General features: G+C 38.8%; 2 protein-coding genes and 1 long non-coding RNA gene across 6 annotated transcripts; 2 read left to right on the top strand and 1 right to left on the bottom strand.

Moving 5' to 3' along the window:
* Positions 1–1,755: 1,755 nt before the first annotated feature.
* LOC126409815 (uncharacterized) lies at positions 1,756–3,501 on the bottom strand. Its single transcript, XR_007572596.1, has 3 exons — positions 3,131–3,501; positions 2,436–2,752; positions 1,756–2,217 (listed from the first exon to the last, which is right to left on the bottom strand). It is a non-coding gene; the product is annotated as an uncharacterized LOC126409815 (long non-coding RNA).
* Positions 3,502–9,356: 5,855 nt separating this feature from the next.
* LOC116248116 (uncharacterized) lies at positions 9,357–18,845 on the top strand. 3 transcript variants are annotated; one of them, XR_004170967.2, is made up of 4 exons: positions 9,364–9,811; positions 9,917–10,069; positions 15,186–15,327; positions 18,314–18,445. XR_004170967.2 is itself a non-coding variant. In XM_050076405.1 (3 exons), exons 1-3 carry the CDS (start codon positions 9,440–9,442, stop codon positions 17,930–17,932), a joined length of 684 nt encoding a protein of 227 aa, XP_049932362.1. In that variant the 5' UTR covers positions 9,357–9,439; the 3' UTR covers positions 17,933–18,273. The 3 variants fall into 3 exon arrangements, 2 of the variants coding, with proteins under 2 accessions (XP_049932362.1, XP_031476585.1); XM_050076405.1 differs by lacking the exons at positions 15,186–15,327; positions 18,314–18,445 and adding an exon at positions 17,774–18,273 and having other exon boundaries at positions 9,357–9,811; XM_031620725.2 differs by lacking the exon at positions 15,186–15,327 and having other exon boundaries at positions 9,369–9,811; positions 18,314–18,845.
* Positions 18,846–23,238: 4,393 nt separating this feature from the next.
* LOC116248114 (high mobility group B protein 9-like) lies at positions 23,239–26,253 on the top strand. 2 transcript variants are annotated; one of them, XM_050076404.1, is made up of 7 exons: positions 23,239–23,307; positions 23,594–23,803; positions 23,885–23,963; positions 24,104–24,269; positions 24,414–24,572; positions 24,660–25,006; positions 25,946–26,253. In XM_050076404.1, exons 1-7 carry the CDS (start codon positions 23,267–23,269, stop codon positions 26,177–26,179), a joined length of 1,236 nt encoding a protein of 411 aa, XP_049932361.1. In that variant the 5' UTR covers positions 23,239–23,266; the 3' UTR covers positions 26,180–26,253. The 2 variants fall into 2 exon arrangements, with proteins under 2 accessions (XP_049932361.1, XP_031476582.1); XM_031620722.2 differs by lacking the exon at positions 23,239–23,307 and having other exon boundaries at positions 23,517–23,803.
* Positions 26,254–27,229: the final 976 nt, after the last annotated feature.

Below are 27,229 nucleotides of genomic sequence, written 5' to 3'. Positions count from 1 at the left end.
TCTGGCTGATTAACGATTCGCATTCCCGAGATGGGTTTTCCTTTTGATTCCTCGGTCTAATTAAATATCAATCGTAGAAATATATTTATTTTGCAAAAATAAATACAATCTGCATACTCGCCCCTCTAGCGTATTTAATACGTTAGTACTATTGCTATTCGCTCTTGCAAACTTCATGTGATGCATCTTTTCGAAATCTTTCCTCGTACTCATTTTCTGTTAGCCATCATCAATAATAATGCAGAGCAATAGTATTATACGTTCAGATTCTTTTGTTGAAAGAATCAAAAAACAAAGAACACTTATTGAAGCGATGAGATGTGATGCAATAAGGAGACGTTGATTATACGAACTAGCAGAGCTTTTACTTGAAGATAACAGATGATCAAGAGCTTGCGAGTTGCAATTGTAGAGTTTTCTTTTATCTGCACCCAAGTCTCTTGACTCCATGAACAAGAGCTTTCACTATTTGGGTAGGAGGCAGATATATGGATGCCATTAAAAGAGGCTAATAGTTAACGATTTGTGGCTTAGGATACAAGCATCTGCCTAATCCTAGTTTGCCAACGAGGACCAACAAAAGAATTATGCGGTTTGATGTTTGTTTATTTTGTCTAATTGTGATTCATCAACTGCAGCGTTTGAAAACATTTGAAATTTGCCACTGCAGCTCGAGCCCAACGCAACTCTTAAAAGCAGAAATCTAACTTCTTTCTTTTAAATGTGAGAGAGGCCGACCAAGGTGTCAGAGCATTAATCTAGGTGAAGCTTTTACACTCTAAGGTCCTACGCTCTGTTCATCATCGTACCCGCATTAGAAGAGAATTCTCTTCTCCGGATCACGTGTAACGAATGTGACAAACCTGGTTTTAACATGAAAACTACGGTGAAAGAGCCTGTTTTGATTCTCAAATTAGGATTCTCGCATGGTATTTTGGGTGGGCAAGAGGAGTATTTCATTCTGCCATCAGTTGAGTGCTCAAGTATCCTACCTTTTATCCTCATCCATTGGTCTCCAATCTTGCCCAAATGGTGGACTTGGTTATGTATGTGCCAATAAGAGCTGTATATGTCCTTACGTTTAAGGGGCTGAGTAGAGACCAAGTTAAAAGAGGTTGAGTTTGGGCCTATGATTGGTTAGGTCCGCATTGGAAGGATTATGCTTAATATGCCAGGCAATGGATTATCAAAGAAACATGCGAGGGACAATGAGAAAGGTACATATGCTGCAGGGATCGAATGTGATCTATGTTAAGAGACAATTATATGTTGCCCTACCAATGGAAAGTGTGAGAGTGATTAACTTGCTATGTAAGAGGTTTATCAAATGTTCCTAGCATTAGTGCTTTTTCCTGATCTTCTTGTCTCGTGATCTAACTACAGAATGTGAAAAAGAAACAATGAGAAGGCTCCAAGTGTGTATGCTTTGCTTTATATTAGTGAACCAATGCAACTGCAGATGCAAGCTTGACAAATTGCACCATGTTTTGAAACATGGCGTTCTCTTCATAGGCCCTGATGATCGGGGCTCACTCAAGGTTTTTCTTCTTGAAGGGTTCCTCATCCTCCAAGAGGAAAAAGATGTAATAATTTATGGGTTTCAAGATCGGTTCTTACCAGTATCTGAAATAATGTGAGTAGATACTTTGAATTCTTTAGCTAAGTACTCATGGCATGAACCAGATTAAAGTGGGGCTTGTACTAAATGGAATGTTATACGTCACGACGCGTTACACAAGTCACCAGAAAAGTGGGTGGTGAAAGCAGATGGAGGAAAAAAAAAAGGAAGAAGGACGACTTTTTTTCAAAAGATTTCTAGATTTGATAATGTAACTAATTTGATATTTTTAACGACGCTGCAGGGAAAAGAAGAGCTTGAATTGGCAAATGCATCAACTGAAAGTTGCAACTTTTGCTACATGGGCATACCAACAACAAACGGAGTTGGAAGTAGACAAAAGAATTAAAGCATTCAAGCTCAAGGATTCGAAGAGTTGCCCAAGTCCAACCATAACGTTCCAAGCTGTAAGCAGAGAGATGAACCAACAACCGAGTTGGAAGATTCATAAAGCAGAGTTTCAGTCTGGATTAGAAACAGACTATGACGCGACAGCGTAATTAAGACTTCGTTCCTCAAAAGGATTGCATCATGCATCTTCCTCACCAACCCCTGTAACTGCACCAAGTTTTCTTCTTTACGTATCAACCACCTTCGTCCTACACGGCAATGAAGAGGTGTGAAAAGCAACTCAAGGAAAGGTAAAAGCGAGAGCATTCGCTTGTTCGGTAGCAACTAAGAACTTCTTGTCATCATCAAGAAAGAGGTAGAAACAGCCAGTAAGTGTGAGTAGTCTTTAATTCCAAAAAGACTTTTAAACAAGTGAGTAAATGTGTGCGTGAGAGAGAGAGAGAGGGAGAGGAAGAAAGGGAGTTACTGGTGGAAGTAATGAGGGTCTGCAGTAGAGGAATCTTTGTCTGACTGCCATTATAAATGCGTGGTCACCTTTGTTTAAATGCCGACAGTTTCTATTCTTTCAACCGCGCCGAATAACATTTACTACCCTCATTAAAGAGACCCTCCGTCCCTCACCCCCCTCATTTATTTCCTCTCGCTCTCTCCCTGTCTCTCTTCGTCCGTTGAGAGGATAGTGAAGATGGCAACAAAAAAGTTATTCTCTGCAGGCAGCTCAACCCTTCTTGAGACACAGGAACAGCAAAAAGAACTTAACACGTTGATCTTCAAGAAAGAAACCTGCAAAAAGAGCGTAAGAAAGTGCGAAAAAAGAAGAAAGAAAAACGATGAAAACAACGTCAATGTGAGAACGAGGGGGCGGTCTGTCTAATTCTGCACTTCCCTGTAATGGAGAGAGAGAGAGAGAGAGACAAGTACTGTGATATTGGCACGGCTCAATCAAAGTACACGACTCAGCTGTTCTGAGCAGTGTTTTCTGATTGAACCGAGCCAACATCGCAATCACCATGCATCTATGATCAACATATGATTATTATTACAACATTCGCATCAATAAAGAGATCGTGATCTCCCCAACCACAATACTAGAAATTAAAAGGACCCATATATAAGTAAACGAATCGGCATCACCAGCTTCAAAGAATGAGGACTGCATACCCAGAGATCAAAATGAAGCATGAGATATTTCGCAGAAGGATGCGAAAGGGAAGATGGGAAGCAAGGAAGAAGAAGAAAGGAAGATGGGGAGTTGAAGGAAGGAACAGGGAAGGCTCTCCTAGTTGGGACTTGAGCCGGAGAGTGCTGTGGTCGATGGGAGGGAATGTCCTTCAGTGGTGGTGAACTTAAGTAGAGGGTTGAGGAGAGAGAGTGAGAGAGGGAGAGCATTAAATTTGGAGAAAGAAAGCAGGAGGAGTTGGCAGAGCCATTAAAACGGAAACACATCCCACAATATTCCTTTGCTCCTTCTCCTCCTCCTCCTCTTTCTCTACGTTTCCATCACCGAACCGTTGCAGTTGCACACACGCCCTTTGCCCCTCCCAAGAACCGCACACCACTGTTTCTGGGGAGTTATTGCTATCCCATTAACGATCTCTCTCTCTCTCTCTCTCTCTCATATATATATATATATATATATATAAAAGCTCATCATTCATGAACAATATGAGCTTGCTTCATAAATGGTGCAAGAGAATATGCCAAGACATGACTCATGAGTAAGCAAGTGATCCAAGGTAAAAATTATGTAAATCCAGTTTGCACCGGGTTAGCTTATGAAAGGATGGGTAACTGTGCTATCCACTATTTGGAACCGATTTTACTGTAAATCGAATTTCTAAGGGGTTTCAAGAACAACCATTTTGGCTTTATGGGTTCACAAAATCTGGTTATAAACCATTCAAAACTTTATCTCCTGAACTACAGTGAACTAGCCCAATACCAAGTTGATGGTACACTGTCTTCCCATCAAACTTCTATACCGCTCCAAGCAATGTATGCAAGGAGAAGGAGAGGCTCACGCTCTCTTCTTGGTGGCTTCTGCTCATCCAGCATCTATGAATACCCTACGCAGTCTTCCCAACAAACTCTTATACACTTCCAGAATCTGAGGCAAATGGAAATAAGGGTACTTAACTTTCCTATTTAGTTTCAGGTGAGCAGAAGCACTTGGAAAAGAGGTCCGAAAGCCTCCTTCCTTCTCATTCTCTCTATCCTTAGGGTCATGAGTTGCATTGGTATATGGATGTGACACTATATATCTGTCAACTAGAGTGTTGTGATCCCATCATTTATAGTTCAAAAAAATAACACCCAACAAGAATCAAACTAAAGTTGTGCCTTTTTGCAGGACCTCTGTTGACCAGCTATATTACGCCCACTGAGACCATTGTTTACATTAAATTTATACAAGAAAAACCGCAACCACATATTTGGATGAAGCGTAGTATGTGAGTCTGAGAACAAAAGGTATTGAAATATGCTTACAGGACCCTATCTGCCTCTTTGTATGCTAGTATTTGAATTTTGATAAGATTTAATAAAACTTGACAATAAATAGTCAAGGATTTAGGTGAGCAATATTTATGGGGAAGGAAGGGCGTAGCTTTTTGGTTAAAGGAACGAAGATTTGAGTTTTGACACGCAAGAGTTGGTGATGGTAGGCGTGTCCTCAAGGTTGAATTTGAAAGGGGAAAAAGCAAAAGGACCAGGAACACTTCAGTTCGAAGGTAGTACGCATCATTTACATTTGGTAGTACTTTTCTTTGACTTTCTTGAAATTGTTAGAAAAAAAAAGGAATCTCGCTTTTGAATGTAGATTCAAAAGCATAAATTTGTAGATCTTGCCGTGTGGAACAGCTTTTCTATTTGTCTAACTCAAAAAAGTTCATAAATTTTCCAGTCCGTTTGTTTCGATTGAAAATCTAGGAAAGTTTTTCTTTTTCACTGTGAGAAGGAAGAAATCATTCAAGACATGGATTAGCGCATATGTTTGCACCCACCTCCCGACAACCTTTATGTGTAGGTGAAGGTTATTCAAGAATTCAAAACCACTCTAAATGGGGTGTCTGATTATTATGGATCTCAGATCTATCATGGGACCCATTTAAAATTTATGGTTTTGTCGAACTTTGTATTATCAAGCCATAAATTCAAGATCCTTGTTATCTCTTAAATGATGGATCGATAGCCAGAGAAAGGACTGGCTTCAGATGCATCAATTAATGATGTATGCAAGGTTAAAAAAAATTTACGATGCATCTTTAGAAGAAAAACTTTAATTTTATGATGAAAACCATGGATCTGAAATCTTGGGGATCTTGAGTTTTAGGAGCTCAAATCACTTTTAGTCTCATATTAAAGGCATTCGGTCACACTAATGGTTGATGGAATAGTTCCTATCTAACAAATCTTGCAAATGAGCCTTCTTTCTTTCAACCATTGTGAGGCCAACCATCCAGCTAGTGATCATCACTTTACCTAAACGTATCTAGCCATGAAACTGATCTGAAGTTGCCTCAAGGGGTTTGGGGTCGTTGGACAGGTTAGCGAGTTAGCAGAAGGCCAGTTGCTAGTTTGATTCTTGTGGGTGTCAATCCTTTGTACAAAACAAAACAAAGTCTTTCAAATACTTACAGAAGAAGAAGGGAAAACTTGCTCTACTCTATTAGGAAGCCCGAGCTGTTCACCAATTTGCCCGGGGACAAGAAGAGAACTATCGGACGTCTGGAGATTCTCATCTCCTTGCAATTCAAAGAATTTCAAGGCTTGGTGTAGAGAGCCATTGTATGAGGTTTTACACCACGGGCAAAGTTGTAAAGTCTCCCGGACTGGGTATCACAAAGTTTAAAGAAAAAAAAAAAAAAACTCTTCAAATGAAGATTGTCTATAGTTTAGGAGACATGAGGTCTACATATTTGCAACAGGAAAAATCTTCCATAGGCAATGCAAAGAGTACCTGACGTTTTTAATCAATGAACGGTCAAAATGGGGATGGGTAAAGATGCTTCAGACAAATCAATTGTTTCTCTCCTCATTCAAAGAAGTTGGAATGCCTTTAAGATGATTAACTACATTGCCCTTAAATTTGTTTGTGCAAATAAATTGATTATTATGTAAGTAATTTTTAAGGGGTTGGCAAAATGAACGGAGTGTGGCTATTAGGCAGTCAGTTTTTGTTTCAAATTTTTGATACATCAACTTCCTGTATTTTAATATGGAAAATATCAATATACAAGTTAAAACATAGTAGCTGTGCTCCGAAGCACCAAAAACAAGCTGCTTGATATCTTGAGGGGACGGGGAAAGGTGTGAGCTTTAGCCCTTTTGTTAGGTATTCATTATGTGAAATGCTGCTCTTGCTCGATAACCTATACATACATCTCACTATGTTCGCCATACAGGAAAAAGGCATCCCTTTGTTTGATTTTTCAAACACGCAGCCAACTGCAATATTCGTTCTCTGATGTTCAGCTTTACAGGACGACTCCCGAATCCTGCCACCTACATGAAATAACTGATCAGGGGAAAAGAGCAAAAGACGAACTAAAATTGCATCATTGAATTTGAAAAAGACAATAAAATTTTGTGTTGCCAAAATAATATATTAATGAGGCTCGTGATTTAAGATTCTCTGTAAGGCGTAATATGATCAAGACACTACCAAGGAAGGCATTCAGACCAAAATTTATGAGCCTCGTAAGACCTTCCTTACTGCATGCTGCACCTTCATTAATTCCTTGTATTTTTTCTCTTTTTTGTTTCTTGAAATCTTTGTGCCAACATATTTAGTTTTCTCTTTTCTCCATTGGGGTTTGTGCTGAACATTACAACGAAGAGTCTACTGATCAGAAGAGCTTCGTACATGGCCTGACTTCATTCTCAGTCTGGCCAACCAAATTCTTATAATCACCAACCTTTGATTGCTAGTGTCTCTTGCCCAATCTACTTATACTTCACATGGTACTGGAAACAGGACACGGGGTGTGGTATTTTGAACACTCTCTTACCTTTGTTCTCTATGCATTCCATGCATGGTAAACTATATATATATATATATGTGTGTGTGTGTGTGTAGGTCGTACCGTTGTTCTCTATGAATTCCATGCATGGTAAACCATACGACCGGTGGACATTTAAGAAATGCAAAAACTTGTGTCGAGAGTCTTAAAAGCTTCCCTGTTTGCATGTCTGTGAAGGCATTTACTAAAAAGCATTATGTTTAAGTTTGAAACACATGCTATTGAAATGTATGATCTAAAAATCATGCATATTTTTGTTCTGAGACATTATGTGATTATAGATACATCGTTTATAAATTCAACGATCAAAATATTAGACATGATATGTAATCAGCACGTTGCTCTTGAAGTAGTTTTTTATATAAGAATGTATATTTCAAGAATAATACAATGCTCCTTTTCCTGAGGCTGTTTGGAAACAGTAACAATATATTAACTGATTCATGGCATGCATTTTAAAGTGTCGAATGAATATAACCGATTTTTTGGAACATAATCTTACTGTTTCCAAAAGGCCCCTTAAAAGAATTTATTCAGGTGTACTATTTTGTTTGATGTGTATTGAAAGACATAGCAATCAAGCTCCAAGTGTCCCTGCGACATAGCTAGCTTGTAAAAGAATTGTGAGATATGGCCACTATTTTTAGGGGCCCATGAGAGCTAGAAAACCCTGTTTGATCATTATGCATTCATTAATTAATAATCGTCTTATTCTTAACGTAAGGCAACGGATAAAAACTTGGTGCAATGATATCCCCATGCAAACAGTTTCTTACGGTATAAAAGTCTCATGTGATGTTGTTGTTCAATACCTTTTTGTTCTTGTGGAAGAACAAGGAACTTCTCAAATTACCAACTAAATATGAACTGTTAATTTATGAGTAATATTTAAAAAGTCGCTTAAATGGAAGTGTTCACATGCCCATCAAATTTTTGGATAAGTATGAAACAAGAAGAAGTAAGGTTGTGTTTGATAGCCACGGATCTTTGTGTTTGATAGCCAAAGATCTCGAATAATTTAGATCCATGCCATTGAAACCCACTGCTTCCTTAAAAAGTAGATTTAACAGCAGCATGGATTTAAAGTTAGGTCTGGGCATTGCCCAGGATGGCCTGACACCCGAAAATCAAGTCCGAGCATGGCCTAAGACCTGACATTCTAGCTTGGGCTGGGCCAGGCCCTGTTAAGATAAAAAAATATTATTTTAAATATAAAATAACAAAATTTAAATATAAAATATATTTTTAATAATAGAATATGTCTTATTATTAAATAAAATAATATTAAAAAATAAAACAGATAGAATCGAGCCTATCGGGTCAGCACAGGCTGATTTTTTTGGGCATGAGTTACGGGCCTATCGGGCAGTAGCGGGTGCCTGTCGGGTATTAGGCCCGATACCAAGGATTATTCACAAGTCAGCCTTGATTTGATCGTCAGTTAGAACAGTCTTATTTGACTTTTGTACTTGTATCATCGTTGACTAATAAAAACAAAAAAAAAGAAATTCTTACCTATAAAATGGTTTCCTTTCTGTTTTTTTACCTTTTGTCAACAGAAGGCGTTTGATTACATTAGATTTGAATTTCATAGTATCTAATATGGATATGATGAGACATGTTTTTGCTAATATAATAAAATATGCATGGCAAAATTCATGGTTCATTTAGGCCAGACCTAAGATCTACACTTAAGAGAAAGCCTAATATTAAATCTATGATTCTCAAATCATTATAATTCTAGATCAGGAAAAATTAAACGCCCCTTCAAAATGCACACCTATTTTTTCATGCTGCTAGTAGATATGTTCTCTCTTTGTCTCTGTCTCGTGGGTCTTTTGGCTTGAGCGGTGCGTTGTGTCTCGAATATTGAAATTTTATGTTGAACGAGTGTGAAATCTCCACGTCCAATAGATCTTATAATTTTAAAATACTGAGACTTGAATTTTTAACTGATCTAATCTTGCTCTAACCTAAGCCTGAGAATCAAATCTAGCCGGAGTTGGGTTCGCCTACTTGCTTATTAGAGTCTCTTAGTTTTCGTCACTATTGCTCGTAATCAAAAAGGGCATTTGGTAAGTACACCATATTGTTAGAACATATTCTATAAGAGCATATGTTATATATAAGGACATTATGTTCTTTTCTAATAAACATGGCTTGATTATGTCCAGTGTTGCATTCTTGGATCTAATGAAAGGAAAACATCAGAAGCAAACATGTATCTCAGACACAATTTGTTCCTTCTCAAACACACTCCAATCATATTTCGACGTTAAAAAAGTTGGATTATACATATCAAACAAGCAGCGATGAAAAGGGTCGACCCGAAAGGTTCTGGGTCGAACCAGCCGATGGACTATACCCAACCTCAGGCGGAAGGAGCCTGAACTTTCCCCTCTGGAGTGAGAAGAAGAAGAAGGAGGGAGGGAGGGAGAGAGAGTGTGAGATGGAGGGGGCGGGTAGCACGCGGCTGGGGCGGTCGTCCACACGATACGTGTCGACGACGGTGTTCAGCGGCCCGGTCAGGAAGTGGAAGAAGCAGTGGGTGGAGATATCCCCTCCCTCCGCCGCCAACAACAACAACAGCAGTAGCAACAACCACAATCACGGCCACAACCCACCTTCCTCCTCCCTCCATAACTCCTCTACCTCCGCCTCCTCTTCCTCACACCTCCTTCTTTACAAATGGACCCCCGCGACCGCCTCCAGCAATGGCGCCACCGCCAATGGCACGGCCACCGCGAGCAACGGGAACAAGGACGATTCTTCTCCCACGCCCTCCGAGGAGCCTCCCCGCCGGAAATTCCGTTATATTCCGGTATGATCCCCATTTCTTCTTCTTCTTTCTCCTTCTCTCTCTCTCTACTCTCTCTCATGCCCTGGTGATGGGCACGTTGAATCAATTCCCTTTTTCGTCTTGTAGATTGTTGCATTGGAGGAGGAGGAACAGAAGAAAGAGGCTTCATCGGAGGTTGATGAAGAAACAAGGCAGAACGACGGGAATTCTACCGAAGGGAACAAAGGCGACGGAGATACGGCGCCCAATTCCACCGATCTGGAGATGGAAGACTCTCAGGTTTACCTGGTTTTCTCGCGTTTTCTTTTGTCTTGATCAATTTGGTTCTCCTGTGCCATTGTGGGTATTTCTGATTGACGGTCTATTCCATTATCGTGATTGTCTGCGGCAATATATAGACGGCGAAGGAATGAGTTCTCATTGTTTCTGTCTTAATCGGCTTAATCATTCTATAGAACCAGCAGGGTCTTCGTTTGGACGAAGATTTTAGGTTTATCTCGAGAGGAGCCACATTATTTCAACCCTTGCTTGCAGTTTCATTTAGCTTGATTAGTAGTGGGGACGTAGCATACTGGAGAGTGGAGAAGGAGTTGCGGAACTAACTGAAGACACTTGCAGTCACGTGGTATTACGAGACGAATTTTAGGAGCCTGGGTTAGCCAAAATATTACACCTCCACGGTTAATCTTCTAGAGAAATTGCATAAAGGATGAATAACTAACTCAGTCTCATTGAGTCGACCAAGGAGTGATGTTTCTTTCATATTTGATCCGTTTTGTATGCTGGGGTCTTCTTCTGTGACTGTGGACTAAGTTGTCCCTGAATCATCCAATGAAAATTTAGCAATTTGCACACGTGAGATGGACGAAGCTTTTCATGGTAATCATGGTATAATCAATGATGCCTCCTCTATTTATATTCTATAAATGTAAGACGTGAACCGTTGTGCCTTGTGTCCTTTTTTCTGCTTTCCCCTTTTGATTGGCAAGCTGCAGCCAGGCATACTTCTGCCAGATTATGCCAATAGATGCGCCCAAGTTATCCAACTCTTGACTTCCTTCAACTTGAAGTTCGTAAACTTAATCCATCCAGATAGATGTATGGGTATTTTGCTGGCTAGTCTCACCTCTTTATATATTCTTCGGGTGTTATGAGCTATCTATGGATCATAGATGCAATCCAGACATCAACCGACCTTTACTTTCATTTTTTCCAACCTTTTCCTGACAATTGCAAATGTGAGAGTATTTGTTATAGAGGTTCAAAGATTACAAGTGAAGGCCATCTGTTCAATGATAGATGGAATCATAGAACCTCTAATTTTGAAAGAATTTGATCATCCATTTTATTGTTGCCAAACTCATGAATTCAGATTAATGGTCTCCTGAGGTACAACTTTGCCCAAGTTTAGTGATGGAAGTCACTAGATTTTCCTATTTTATAGGACCAATCCACTCATTTGAAACAAATAAGAGATCTTGCCTTGAAACATAGGGCTGAATTTCGTATCGGAATAGTCGTTCCTTCCAAAGTTAAAAGGTGCTCTAGATCACCATTCATTTAGGTCAATGCATGCATCGATAATTTTTCTGTGTGAAGCAAGTAAGATGGATCACCTCCTCCAAGAGTTCAAGTTATGAAATTTAAGGTCACGATCTGAGAATCAATAGATCTAGATGACCTTGGGTTTGATGGACCATAAATACCTCCCTTCATTCTGGAAATGGTGTTAGATCTACTCTCAACCTTGCTTCTTTTTGCTTAATAAGCATGTAATTTTCTTTTGCTTCCATGCTACTCCTGCATGGCACAAATCAAAGTTTGTTGGAATGGTATTTCTTCATCAATACCAACAGTTTGGTTTCCTCTTATCCCTATTTTCTTCCTAAGCTCCTAGCAGAAGGTTCACTGTTCACTTTGAGCAGAGCCAAGTCACTCGAAGTTCCTTAAATACCTCTGTTTTTTTTGAAATATTATGAACAGTTCCCATGGGTTGAGCTTCTTTTTTAAGGAAATATAGAATAGCTGGAGCATTTAAATAAGTTTGATTCTGTATCGGGTTTGTAAAGTTCTATTTCCCGAAGAACTCTTCCTCTCTTCGGGATGTGACATCAATTGCAATGATTCGATAGGTGGCTCATTTAGATAGATGGATGAGAGTCTATTTCTTAAATGTTTTAGTTGCCAAAATATCCCCTTTCACTTAGTCCAACTTACTTCCATAATCAGCATGAAGAGCGTACAAGAAAATCGTAGCTAAACTAACTAAAAACACATGGGTTCTCACTAGTGGAAGAGATACTCGGGTTACTTTGAATTAATAGAGCAGGAGTAGGTCCGTCCACCTGATTAGAAAACTTAGCCAACTGCTGCAGTTTGACCTCAGTAACTGATACACGTACAAAAATTACATAGTCACAAAAGAAAAAACTAATCAGTAGATCAATTTAACTAACATAAAAGCCTCGTGTCATTAAGAACATGTAATGCATTAATGTAACACATCAACCTTTTGTGGTTAGAGTTTTGCAGGCAATCATATTGGAAAACTTTCCGGTTGTAGTTCAATAGAAGCTCCTTGTATCTTGATATCCATTCCTAAAATGTTTTTTCGTGTGTGATCTCTGTTAGAGATATTGTTTGTATGTAACTCTTTTGCTTCCTAATTGAATAAGCTTTCTCTCATGATGTCTTTGTTTCTAAGGATGAGATATGTGTTCTGTGTTGTTTAGAGTAGGATTGTGGCTCCTCATAAAGTTGCATAATAATTGGACGTACTGAGGTTGCTGTCTCATAAGGAAAAAGACAACAATCTGGTGCTAAATAAACTGAATAAGAAGAAACGTTTTGCTTCAGATGGGAGAAGGTGAAAGTGATGGCTTCTCTAATATGGGAGCTATGTCGTTATTTCGTTTTTACATCCATCAAGTTTCTTGTTTGACCATAATAACTGGTCTCTGTTGTGTAGCTTATGCTTGTTTAGTAATCGCAATCAAGTTATGGGCAGTTGTCTGCTGGGGCAAAAACCCTGAATCAAGTGTTGATCTTGGCTAGCTTAGCATCTAGGCCGGTCTATGCAAATTGTTTGCGAGATAATTGACACAAGAGAACAACAAAAAAGGACATCATCTTGAAATTGTAGTAAGATTTCCATTTTTTAATTTTAGAAATAACTCATTGATAGTCTATGAATCTATGATTTAAGTTATGGATTGTGTTAGGCGTGATAAATTTTTAAGGTATTTTCTAATGACATAGGTGCCTGCTTCTCACCATCTCAAATGTGGACCTGTAAACACATGAATATTTCTTAAAATTAATAGATTTACTCTTAGTGTTGTCATTTTCAGAAAAATACTTTTATGTAAGTATTGGCAGCTTGAAGTTACAACTTTTCATCAACGTCAGTTAAAGAAAGGTTAATTCGTAAAACCATCTTACAGAACCTGTCCTCAAGGTTTTTTTTTTTTAATGTAGAAATATGTATATGTGTGTGTGTGTGTCTCTCTCTCTCTCTCTCTCTATATATATATATATATATATATATATATATGTATATATATATATATATATATAATATAGTATAAATTAATAAACAAAAGTTATCAACTATCATATTGGCATTCAAGTTGTGTCCCGTTCCTCATCTATGTTCAAACATATTGACATGGGTGTGGTGCTCTTCTAGGTGAGTTCATGTGGCAGGCTTGCACCATAGAGATGCAAAAAGAAGGGGACAGCTTGACTGCTAAGCACAAAATGAGTGACCGATTATCAATGCCTATGAATGAGCTTATAATTTAGTCAACAGGATTTCATCAACATGTAAAACAGATATATCACTCTTCTTGTAATAAGGTTACTAAGATAATGTTATAATATGAGAAAAATAACATGGTATGTATGTATGTATGTAAAAGAACGTTTATATCCCAGACCAGTTAGGTCAAGGACAAAAACTGGATCACCTAAATTCATATTAAAAATTATGTTAAGCATGCCCCTGTTTAAGCACAGGTTTAAATAGCGACAAAAAATGTGATAAAATCATGTTTTTATCGTGATAAAATCGAGTTTCTTATTGCAATAAAAACGCGATATATATTTTTTGGCAGTATTGTGAAAATATCCTGGTATTTTGCCTTTTTTTGTTTTTCTTGTTTTTATCGTAAATATCGCGACATTTGTGGCTATGATTTAAATGTACAAAGGCTGTAGAGTGTAGAATGACTTGATTACATGCATAGCTTAGAATGAATCAGTCCAACATTCAGTAATAACTGATTGATATTTGCTTTCACATAATACAAATCTTAAGCAGCTTTATTTTTCATTTGCAATAGGCAAGCTTAATAAATGAAGAATAAGTCTATATTTTTGTATTCCAATTGGTTAGAAGATTCATGAAAAAATAAGTAATTGGCCTACAATTACTTTTTTTATTGCAAAATACAAAGTTTGTCGCCAATCTGTGAAGAGTCAAATGAGTTATGGCTGATTCAAACTGAGTTTTGGCTGAGTCAAGCCGAGATTTAATCATAAATGAGCCCTTCTACTGGATTCACCAGGTAGGAGGCCGAGTTGAGCTGATTCAACCGAGTCGACTAATTGACTGGCTGAGTTTTAAAACACTGATTTTTCTTGTATCTTTCACTGTCATGTTTTTACTTTAGTTTATGTATTGTCCTGGCTCCGTTTAATCTTTCTCATATTATCATTTTCTCTGATGGCAATTTATTTTCCTAAAATAAAATAAAATTAAAAAAACTACTCTTGGAGAATTTTTTGTATTATGTAACTGTGTAGACTTAGACTATGGAAGTTAGGGGAAGAGGAGAGTTTTTTTCTTTTGTTTTTTGGTTTTTTTTTTTTGTTGGGGGGGGTGGAGTGGGGAGGTGTGGAGGGAAGGTGGGAGTAATACTTACAACGATCAAAGCATCAAGGCAGTTCTACAAGATCTCATCAGCATACTATCACAAGCTATGTTATCCCTTTGATGTGTGAAGAATAAAAGAAAAATTAATAAAGCCATATTACTTCCTCAACAGCCGTTTGTTTTTCTCTAACCTGTGACATCACTGAAGGAAGTCCTCATCTCTGAACAATATAAAATTACTTAAAGATGCCTGGACACCTTAAGGGGCACCAGATACACAACAGCTTATAGAAAAGCTATGTGAGCCAAGAGCCAGTTGCTATTTCTATCTCTTAGAGTATACATGGGAAGCTCTCTTTCCAGCTGCCTTTTAGTACTTTTATTACCACAATGTTAGTGCTTTGGGTTAATGGTCATCCAAAGCATGGTTTGACGTGGTCAAATGATAGGGAATGTGTAATGAGGCTGAAGATCACATCATTTCATCCTTCTCCATCCAAACAAGCTTTTTCATTTCAGGCTCAAACAGAATATGGTCGATTTTGATCATTTCCCAAATGAATTGAAGAGTAGCACCAGGAAGTAAAAGGCTGCCTTCTTATGTATTGGAATTTGGCCAATACCTACAAGAATTGACTCCTTCGTTGAAGGAAATAAAAAGGTAGGCTGAGTATGTTTTCATTTGCACCATAATTAGCATCAGTTGTAAGTTCTATTTATGCCATGGCATGCAATACCATAAGCATTGTTCTTCATGGCATCAGCAGGTATCTGCGTGAATGTGAAAACTCTGCTTCTACTTGATGTGAATTTAATATTCTGCAGAACTGCTTAAATGGTCAAAAGTTCGATAATTCACATCCAAGTGACCTTTTTCTTTACCAAGTTTCTTTGTGAATTCTCTTTCATATGGATAAATTCAATCATGATATAGGTGTTTCATCTCCAGTGAGAAATGATCTTGAAGAAATAATTTCTCAATGAACGTCAGCAGGCATTCCCATGCTTTGTTTTGCTTGATTGATGTTTTTTCATCCCCTTGTCTTGTTGTCCAATTAAGGATGATTCATACGTAAAGAAATATAAGTCAACATGCAACTGAAAGTGGCATATAATAAAACAAAATAACATGGACAAGGTAGGGACCAAGGGAGTAATTCTCAAGGGGATTGGTAAAGGCCAAGCTGTCTCCATTAAGAAGATAATGGACCTGCCTATTTTTCTTTCTTTAATTGGCTTCATAAAATCCTTAAATGGTGGAGGGACATGGGGGCGCAAAAAAGGAAATGGTGCCTAGGTTTTGTTTTGTTTACTTGTTATTCTTGACTCCTACATATAAACAACTTCCATTTTAAGTTGTTCATTACCTCATCATGGTAGCTTTAATGCTCTAGTGGATAATATAGAAAACCTGGCCCAAAAGTGATATTTCAACTTGGCATCTAGAGAAACAGAAAGCAGGATATAAGTAATAATTAGGCATAAATCGATTCAGGCATCATTCTTTACAACTTTCGTTGGATGTGACTATTCTCAAAAAAATCCTATGTATATGATATTACAAACTATTCCCATCGAGGGATATGCAACCTTGAGGTACCAAATTGGAACATGGCTTGGATGTCAACTGTAATGGCGAACTGAAATTCTACACCAAAAAGGGTGAAGGATCGAAGGTACGAACTAGTTCCAGTTGGAGATGGGCACCGTTCATTATGAATTTCTTGGATACAAAACCATCCTCCAATCATTCATATATCTGACATTTTACAAAGAGGCTTCTGAATTCAAATGCATTTCATCAAAGTGGTTCAAGACAATGGTCTGCACACTTTTTACCTTGCATGACTTCCAACACAGGAACATAAGTTCCTTTCTCTTTCTTCTGTTTCAACTTAGTTACAGATGCGATTTGTTAAGCAATTGAGCAACCATAACATGGGCATTATGGCGGATGAGACATTACAAATACTCAGGTCAAGTTTGTTTGACCTAAGGGCTTCAAAACCATTTCTCTATAAATAGTATTGGCATCTTTTGCTGGATTGATGGCCTCTTTGATTGCAGGAAGCAATCAGCCATGCTCAAAGAGCCTCCTAGTGATGAATTTAGGCACCATAACTATTGAATAAATGATATCATTCCATTGTAGGCATTATCTTGAGCAGCAACGCTAAATGTGTAAGGGCCTGTTTAGGAGTGGCTTCTACGCTAGAATTTGTTGGAAGAATTTTGTTCTAACTCTGGGCTGCAGCGGTCTAGTTGAATACATGAACCATTCAGCATCTCTAGATTGTAGTGGACCATTGACATTCCAAAACCATCCTGTTAGTTATATTTAAATGAAGTATGTAAATTCCCCCAATGAAGGTTTGTTTTGCCAACAAGCTTTCTAGTCAAAGGTATGCCCAGTCTTGCACCCTGGGCACTTGGCAGGCAGGCAATATGGCTTTCTGCATAGGGCGTGGGCAGTATGCCTGGCCTGCCTTGTTCTTAAATTTTATTGTTGACAAGTACTCTGAATATAAGTAAATGATATTGAATATTGTATTTAAATATATGCAACTCATTTCTTAAATTGCAAAAAATTGTAGTGAACATGAATATTTCTGAAAATTATGTTCAGTGTCTGTTCATTTTTAATTTTTCTGGCCCACCTAGGCCTTCAGCTGGGACACGACTAGACACTTTGGGTGGTCCATTCCCTAGATCCACCTAGCACATTTAACAACATACCTGACAAGTCGTTGGCAAGATGTACTGGATCTAATAATCAAGGCGAGTTGCTAGAAATGTGCTCTTTTCTTGTCATTCTCTATTCCAATAAGAGGCGTAGTGTACACTTCAACTATGTCAGGAGTATTTTGATTTCTATTTGATGTTCATATTAGTCTTCTTCTATGTCTTGGGTGTCAATTAGATAACCCTGTTAGATTGTCTTTACATGTTTAAGTTGGACTCTCTTGTTTCTTTTGACATGTTCCTTGTCCATGGTTCAGGTTTTGGCCGCTGATAGCTGCTTTGTGACTACACCTTGCTCTTCATAAGCATATTAGGTTTTTAACTTTTTTTTTTCTTTTTCCCGGAATTGGGAGATATCCATCCAGGAGTTCAAACTTGTGGCTGCTGACTTTCGCAAGGCCTGTCAAGTAAAAATATGCTGCCCTGTCTTAAAGTTCGGATGTGGAAAACCTTCTTTGTTCCTTGTGTATAAAATATATGTTTGTACTTTGTACTTACCTAGTTCAGGGGATAAGCTAATGTGAACAACCATGACAGTCCATTTTTGCTGAGAGATGTTCTGATGTTCTGAGGCATTTGCTGTGGCTTGAATGTCTGCATGGTGTCCATCTTCAATTCCTTTCCTTTTGGATCATTATTGCTGAAAATTGTGGATGAAACTGAGCTGCACCAACTGCATGTCTGGTGCCTATTGTAGGAAGCAAGATCAAACAGCCAGTCGTAGGGTTAGGAGCTTCTTTACAGCCCAGATCCTCTCACCATTCTCGTTTATGGGCAGATTCTCCCTTTTTGTTGCTGACATGTTCAAACAAGTTAATTTCTTTTGAGTTTTGTACTCTTTCATGTAGCAGAGACATTTGCAACAAGTTAATTCCCTTCCCTTATCTTGTTTTTCTGATACTCAGGCAGCTGAGGACTCTTCAGTAAAAAGGGAAGTGAGCGAGACAAGCTTGGACTTGAATTTGGGTCTGAAAGCAGGATCTGCTGGTAAAAGGTCTAATGACAATGAACATGGTGCTGATTCAAAAATGGCTGATTAAGTGATGATGGAATTGAGCATTCCCCACATCAATTCATTTCTGTTGTGGAGAACAAAGCAAGGTGCAGAATCATTAAGAACAAGAAAAAAGGAGCGGTTAAGATGAAGTATTAATGCAACAGAAGTGGAGCAAGAGTCTGCACACGATTAATCTGTATTCTCTGATACTTTTCGTCATAATAACTTGGCAGGATCAGAGAAACTGCTTACCGATTCATCATTACATTTCATTCCACTCACCTACATTGACACTGGGTAAGAATTGTTTGGCACGATTTCCTGAGTGCTAGAACACTAGACTTAAGTTTAAGCGCTGCCATTCTTGGCTTGTACAAGTATTGAGATCATATCCCCATTGTGAATGCTAATTTGGCCATTTACAACTTTGTTGCTTCCAACATTGCTTTACGATCTACTGCTTTATGCTGCCGATATTTAACATGTCTGTGTTAATTACTTCAGATTCTGATGAGAAGTTTCTCTCACCGTTGCATTTCTCCTGTTGATCCGACAACCTTTGTGTAAGACGGCTCCAGAAGGCTGACACACACACAAACACACATATAAGTCCCGGTGTAGGTCTAGTTAATCCAAAACACGAAATTTTCATGAATATTATGATGAGAGCGTTGCGTTGCTTGGCGCTCTTAGACTTGGGACCTGGATCAGATTTGGTGCCAGAGGTCTGGCTTTCTGAAAATTTTGACATGGTAAGATGCTTTTGACAATTATATTTATAATAACAGCAAACATTCACCAAGAAACTATGGTCAAGGTTGCATTGTCGTTGTTGCATCTGGCTTTTCAGGTTCCTTGTTTTGAGTGCCTATTTATTTTCTATTGGTATCTATGGATTGATCACAAGTCGAAACATGGTTAGAGCACTTATGTGTCTTGAACTTATACTGAATGCTGTTAATATGAATCTCATAACATTTTCTGATTTATTTGATAGTCGCCAATTAAAGGGAGACGTTTTCTCGATCTTTGTTATCGCTATTGCAGCCGCCGAAGCAGCTATTGGACCAGCTATTGTTTCTTCGATCTATCGTAACAGAAAATCAACTCGTATCAATCAATCAAATTTATTGAATAAATAAAAATAGTCGGTAGTCGGAACCTTTACTCAAATAAAATATATAAAGACATATACGTTATGTCACTCTGTAGAAGTAAATAGACACTCGACTCACGTTATGGATCAATGGATCATAAGCATGGATTAGGAATAAGAGTACAATAAATTTTATACGCTCAATCTAGGACTAGATAAACCTGGCGGCTTAAGCCACCTAAACTTCACTTTCAGCTTGACCAAGCTGTCGCTTGGTTGAACTCAGACAACTCAGCCTGCCGTTGATTGGTTGGTTGGGATTTCGGTCAGGCAAAGCCAGCTTATTGGTATGTTGAAATCCGACCAAGTGGATGGTGTAAAATTTGATCACCAGACGGATCGGAGACATCTTCACGGTTTACAGACTAGAACGAAATAAAAATATGGGCTTACTTCTTCAAGGCGTTGATCTCATCCTCCCTGCAGTATCTTAATGTGCTGCCAGAACTCTCCAAAGTGCTCTGCGGTCAATGTGAAATCCAAAATTAAGAACCCTAGTGTGAATTGCTTAATGTTCACTTGGGGGAAAATGCCTTGGGTATAAAACCTTTAAAGTTATATTCTTATATTTTCAAGGTTTTAGCTTGTTTTGGGGCTTAAGTATATTTATGGCACACTTTTCAACTCAAGTGTTCTCCAAGCCCATGCACTAGAACATGATAGCAACCATGATTCCGAACCACAAACCCCTTGAATGTGAGTTTTTGGGTGAGCAAGAGGCTAATTCCACTCTTGAGTGAAGACCAAAACATTCTCTTAAGGTGTGGTGTCATGAGGAGGCTTTCTCACTATGCACTATTTGCATATCAGTGCTCCCTTTTTTTGCAGCACAGAGAATTGACACCACGAGAGATCGAAAATGAGAGTGACCACCTACCAGCCCCCGCCTTGGACGATGCACCAACCCCCTTGGTGATCCCTTAAATGTGAGTTGTTCAACTTCCTGGCAAGGGATCTGCAGCTACCACTAGCCCAATACCCTGCCTGTGGTTGGGTGTGTGATGCATTTCCAATTATTATTTAGCCATAAACCAAGCTAAGGGTTTCTAATTACCTTTGATCTAATTTGTTGTTTGATCCTTTAGATATGATATCAATAGATTCAATATTAGATTCTTCTCTTCCTCATATTAAATCAGGCTTACATGATATTTTGAAATGGTTGATTATTTTAGGTGAGTAGAAGGTTAACAGCTTATGGCATGAAGAAGACACGAAAATCTCGCAGTTCTCCCTACCTTTGGGGTTTTGGATTGCATTAGGACCTGGGTGGAATATGGTACCCAGGGGCAGAGGGAGGGGAGGGCCTAGGCCATGGCCCCACACTGGCTAATGAAAAAAAAAATTATATTGAAAAAAATAAAAAATTTTAATTGCGCCATGTATTTTTTAGATTTGAATTCAGTTTGACTTTACTCGAATCCAAAGGTTGGACTGTCGGCCCGCCCCTAAAGAAAATCCTGGCTCCGCTCCTGATGGTACCTCTTTCAATTTGACTGTCACGATCCCACTTTTTTACAGTCCAAAAAAACATCACTCATGAGATGATACGTGGCTTCTGTATAGCCGCCTGTCCAACTAGTTATTTATATTTTTAACCAATTCATATATAACTGGCAGCTCCACCGATTTGGTTGGCAGGACAATTTGCACGTCATTACTTAAACTCTTCAACTCATATTGTGCAGGGATAACTGAACAACGCTATTATGCATTCCATGGTCAGTTTTAAACTCCATTAAGGCGGGAAAAAATGTGTAGGTCAAAAAAAGGAAAATCGTTGAAATCCTTATATCTGGTTAAATTACGTGTTAAATCACAATTTTACGGAACAATCTCCTCCAAGTACCAATTGGGAAGAAGACCAAAAATTTAGGAGGTAAGGAAGGTTTCGATAGGAACTGCATTCATGTGAGTAATGCTATTTTCTTTCAAATTCTTGGACAGTCTCAAGAAGAATGCATTTATTAAGAAGGTTTTCGTCATTGTAAAGCCCTGGAGAAGTCTTGCACGCCGAAAATGTCCATTGGTTGCTCCATCTAAGTGCGCGACTTTTAAGAAGATAATCACAAATTTATTTATGATTCTTATGTTAATGTTATTATGTGAAGTAAATAGAACTATAGAAGTTAAGTCGTATAGTTGTGTTGGAATAAAAGTAGGGCCTCGATCCCAGCAGGGTTGTTGCGGGAAAATAAATTAAGTTAAGGAAAGTACTTTTTTCTTTTCATTAAAAATAACATACTATCTGGGCTCGTTTGGATGACACATTCATCTGCCTCCCTCAAAAACTTTTTTATGAGTTTTATAAATATGTTTTGTTTTTTTTGAGTAGCACACCCAAAACTCAGTTTCTAACAATAAATTGAGGGAGATTATGCTTTTTGCTGTCTTTTGCATAACCTGACTTTGTCGAAACTAGTTTTGTTTAACCTAACTTTAATGGCAGCTAAAATATTTTTAAAACCTGATTTTGAAAACAAAATCTGATAATTGAAGTATATTTAAAATTTTTCATTTATATTTAAAAATATTTTTTATTTTAATTGATTCGAGACACGGTGAACTTGGGTATTGAGTATCGGGCTGAACCTGGACGGCCGGCCCCCATGCCCATGCCGTCGGTAACTTAACCTTTGCTTGAAAACATTAACTTAGTTTACAGGACAATGAGTGAAAATTATAAGTAACTCCTTCAACTATTTTTGTGAAACATTTTAAACTGTCAGTAAAACTTTTCTGATACCATCAAACTTTTCCAGCTAGTTTTCCTTTTACCTTATTCTTTATCCTCTTTTTGTGTAAGATCATACGTTCAACTGCACAGGATATGCAACTAATTTTCTAATATTATCTCCCAGAAGAGCAGATTTTACAGAACTCTAAAAGGTGAATTCCTACGAAAATGTACCCATTTCGCCGGAGAAGAAGACGGGTACGTATAAAGTTGAAGAAACATGCGATTAAAAGAAAATTTCTGCGACGAGTGTGCTTAAAGCAAGCCCCCTGCAAGTGGGAGCAAATTTTCCCCCGTCTTACCTTCTTTCTCAGACACCAACACCAAGCTCGAAAAGATGTTCAATTTTTCCACCATAAGCATCATGACTTCTTCGCGTTAAATAAATGCAATCACGCAGAAGAATATTGATAAATCAACGGCAGTACTCGGCAAAGGCATGAAACAAGTGCCTGTGATGGCGGGGTTTGATGCGACGCATGAGTCCAGACCGAGCAGCTCGAGCCTAGGCTCGGCAGAGGCTACCTAGGAGAGCTGGCAGCTGAGAGGGAAATAGGGAAGTAGGTGAGCTATCTATAACTCATTAATGGAAGAAGCGAAGGGAGAAAGAGGGTGCCCTGTGCTTTGCTTGGAAAGCGTGAGGGAGAGATAGAGATGGAGAGAGAGCGCCTGAGCCTGACCCTTGCTTTTCTGCATGGCCGCTGCACAGCAGGTCAAAGGTGGCGCAGGCGGTGGTGTTGATCTGAATTCGTACGGCCAAGATACGATACGTGATACGGTCTCATAATAAAAAAGGAAGAGAATGAAGAGAGAGAGGCAAACAATCGAGAGAAAGAAAAACTAGAGAGAGAGAGAGAGAGAGAGCCGGAGGGAGAGATTGTATGTAGGCCTGCAGTGAGAAAAGCTAGCGTACCGACTTCCCAAGTGAGAGCAGAATCAGAAGCTGCTGACATTCTGCAACAGCAATTATGTTTATTGCATGTCTCGCCAAAAAACCCGCCCTTCCTCAGTAATAGCACACCTCTGTCTCTCTCTAACCAGCCGTGAAATGAAAAAAAAAAATTTATAAAGATAAAGCAGTATAATCTAGCCGTTTAACTTCCACGCGTCCATCATAACCATGATGGTTTTCCTTAGCAGCACTCAACCCCGGTGCTTTTATATGCGTAAAATAAAATACTGTACCTTTTATCTTGCTTTTATGAGCGATTACAGGGAAGTCCCAGGTCTGGTTGGTGACCTTACCTTCTTATCTCTCTCTCTCTCTTCCTCTCTCTCTACTTTGTGGTTTTTAGGATTTGGTCATTTGGGCAGTCGGAAATTCTTGGGACCATGGTGGACGGCAAAGAGGATGTGCACTCCCCACTGGAAAAGAAGTCGGAAACTTCGAAGGATGAGAAGGTTTATCCTTGTTCTCTTGCCTCACATGAAGATGTACTCAAGGATCCCGTGGGTTTCATGGACACGCTGAAGAAGTTTCATTCTACCCTTGGCACGAGGTTCATGTAAGTATATTGGTCCCACAGACACACTCTACTGAAAGAGTGCAGATGAACATATTAGAGACTTATCGTTTTTATTGGAAGGATTCCGGTCATTGGAGGGAAGGAGCTGGATTTGCATCTTCTTTATGTGGAAGTGACGCGGAGAGGTGGTTTGGAAAAGGTTTAATTGCCTTGCTCATGCCTTCTGCTTATGTTCTTTGAAGTTCTATTTGAATGGCAATGCTGAATATATATTACCATTATTTTCTTCCTTTCGTTTTCTATATTTGGTATTTTATGCATTTGGTTTCCATTTTTTAGGTTGTTGCAGACAGGAAGTGGAAGGAGGTGATTGCTGTTTTTAAATTTCCACCTACAACCACAAGCGCTTCCTTCGTGTTGAGAAAGTATTACATTACTTTGCTTCATCATTATGAGCAAGTTTACTTTTTCAAGAGGGGGGGACCTTTAGTTCCACCTGCTGCAGGTAAAATGCTCAAGTGAACGAACTCTGTCTGGTTTTTATTAATCCTGTCATGGTTTTTGTCTCCTTTCTCTACACATGCACAACCTCTCTCTCTCTCTCTCTCTCTCTGTTGTTTTACTTTATACCTTTTGTATCTTCCTTCAGCTTCTTTGTCTGTTAAAAGCCCATCATGCCGGCCTGCAAACATCTTAGCTTCAGAGTCTGTCACGACACCTACGAGACAATCACAGGACCAACAGCAAGAAGAAGAAATACAAATAAGCAAGAGAAGGAGAAGAAGCAAGACCGGTCTGCAAATAGGAGGTGACCATTCACCGGATCACTTATTTTAAGCTTCTGTTTCTTTTTCTTCTTTCATTTATCTGATATCCAATCGTTTTTCTGTTGTAGCACCACTGAATTCTACTGTTGTGGGGATCATAGATGGAAAGTTTGACCATGGGTATTTGGTGAGTGTGAAACTTGGTTCAGAAGTTCTTCATGGAGTGCTTTATCATCCGGGGAGATCGGAGGACAATGGTGGGAGCGCTAGTGGCATCATGGCAGCCGGTCGGCTTCGCCGGCGAAGGAAAGGGAGGAGGAGGGATCCCAATCACCCCAAACCTAATAGGAGTGCCTATAATTTCTTCTTCGCTGAGAAGCACTCCAAACTTAAGTTACTGTATCCGCAAAGAGAGCGTGAGTTCAGCAAGATGATTGGGGAATCCTGGAACAAGCTCACTGATGAGGAGAGGATGGTAAACTGCATTCTTCTCTTTCTAGTACGATTTGATCTTGCAGTAGCCTAAAACTTCCCTGTGTATGATATTTCGGTGTGGAGATAGCGTGGTTCTAGTGTCAACCATCTCAGAAGCCGTAACCTTTAGTTGATAAAATGACCCATTCCCCTGTTGAGTATCTTGTTTTACCCGCGCGTGTTTTCTTTTGTTAGTTTTTTTTCAATGTTTGATATGTAGTTTCGTGTTTTTCCTTTTGAAATTCGTCGTTTACTAAAACGTTGCCTCTTCAATCGTTTAGTATGGATCATTATGTGGAGCTCTTGATCGCAATTCGCAACCGTCTTTGAAGTGAAGCCAACTAGGATAATCTTAGTTGAAATGCTTCAAACTTTGAAAGTATTTCAACTAAGGTTACATTACTCGGCTTCACTGTGCTGTGAGTTTTTATTTGTATTAGGGATAATACCGCGTATTATTGTCCTTATCATACTCCCATCAGATGTATGTGACATAAGTTCGAGACCAGTTAACAGTATGTAGATGAACATAGGCGTTACGTTGATTAGAACATCTGAGAGTTCTATACGAAATATGATATCTCCCCGAGTTAAGAATAGTACGATTAGTGTAGCAGCACAACACCTTCTTGTATGTTTTTCATGCTTGAGTTATTTCCTTCTGTGTTACATACCGGTGATGATTTCCTCTATGCTTCTTTCTCGTGTGGTTTCCAAAGGAACCATAAGGTCTTTCACACGATAAGTTAGTCACTAAAAACATAACCAGTTTGATTTATGTTTTTCAGTATGATAGTATATGTTAGCCATCATGAGAGTCGCCAGACACCACGAGTTGTTATCCTTCAGGAAGGATGAAGTAGTAGTGGGGAGCCAAAATGCTTTTAAATTCTTGTTTGGTCCATGTTTTTTTTTTCAGATCCGAGTATCTATTCTGCAGGTTTACCAAGCCTGTGGGTTGAAAGACAAGGAGAGATACAAGAATGAAATGCAGGAATACAGGGAAAGGTTGAAGTTATTACAGCCAAATGAAGGGATGAGCGAGAGGAGGCAAAGAAGAAGACTGTCTGCTGTATCGTCTTGTTTAGTGCCAGATCAAGCAGCTGTTGGAACAAGTGCTGTTAGTTTACCACCTGATGTTGCCACTGTGGGTACTGTGGATGAGAAAGAGTAAACAGTGATAAAGTGAATATACATACAGGAAACATACAGGAAAACCTTTTATGTACTTTTCGTTGAATACATGGATTTTGTTTGCAAGATAATATCTTCGTATGGCTATTTAAAATTGTCACCGCTATTGAATGGTAGGTTTCCTTTGCTTACAAGTCAATTTTCTCTTTTAGTTTGGTCATGAATGTCCTATCGAGCTTGAGTTTGGACGTTAATATCCAACTGCAACTGCGTATGGATAAAGAATCACGCAAATGCAGGTCATGATGGCTGCATCTTGTGGAACAATGGGAGAGAATATCTTCAAAATGGGTGGGGAGCTTTATTTAAAATGGTATTATAATGTTGTCACTTCAATTTGTTTGATGGTTACATGCTTAAGGAAAGCTTAACTGATCTGATAAAACGATGCACGGCAGATTAAAAATCTTGTGTTAGATTTTTTATCTATTTAAATGTGGATCTGCGTATCGAGTCTCTGCTTTGTATTTTTTTCGGTGTTTGTATAGTTTTTAAATAGCTCAGCTTACATGAAGAAACGTCATATCCAAATATATGATCTGACAATCTGATGCTCGACTCCGATACTCGGATCTGGTCCTTCCGGACTCTCCTGATCGGGGAAAGGTGCGGTCCCGTCAAGCGTTGTTGCAGACTCCCGAGGACATTATTTGCAGAAAACAGGATAAAATAAACAGGAATATTTGACAGGTCAAGGAAACAAGGACCAAAATAAATGGCAGCCTGCCAACCAGTTGGGCCATTAATTGAGAACAGAATTAATGTTTGTCTTGGGATGACCGAAGTTTGATTTTGTATTGAAAATAGATTTCCTTAAAACGACATTAAGTCTGAAGTTTTTAGCTTTTTCCCTTGTGGACCTTATCAATGACACCATCGTCAACATCCGGTCGATTTCTGATTGCAGTTTAGCGGCTGTACTTTGTAAAAGTTACCCGTTACTTTTTTGTTAGTGACCAACTCAATATCCAAGTTCCAGGCAACTGCAGACCCACCTCACAAAATGTCCGATTTTTAACTATATTTTACT

The sequence above is a fragment of the Nymphaea colorata genome, chromosome 2, assembly GCF_008831285.2.
Source record: "Nymphaea colorata isolate Beijing-Zhang1983 chromosome 2, ASM883128v2, whole genome shotgun sequence".
In the NCBI taxonomy this organism is placed as follows: Eukaryota; Viridiplantae; Streptophyta; class Magnoliopsida; order Nymphaeales; family Nymphaeaceae; genus Nymphaea; species Nymphaea colorata.
Note: the sequence above shows the minus strand (reverse complement) of the source record. Positions and strands in the feature narration are given on the sequence as shown.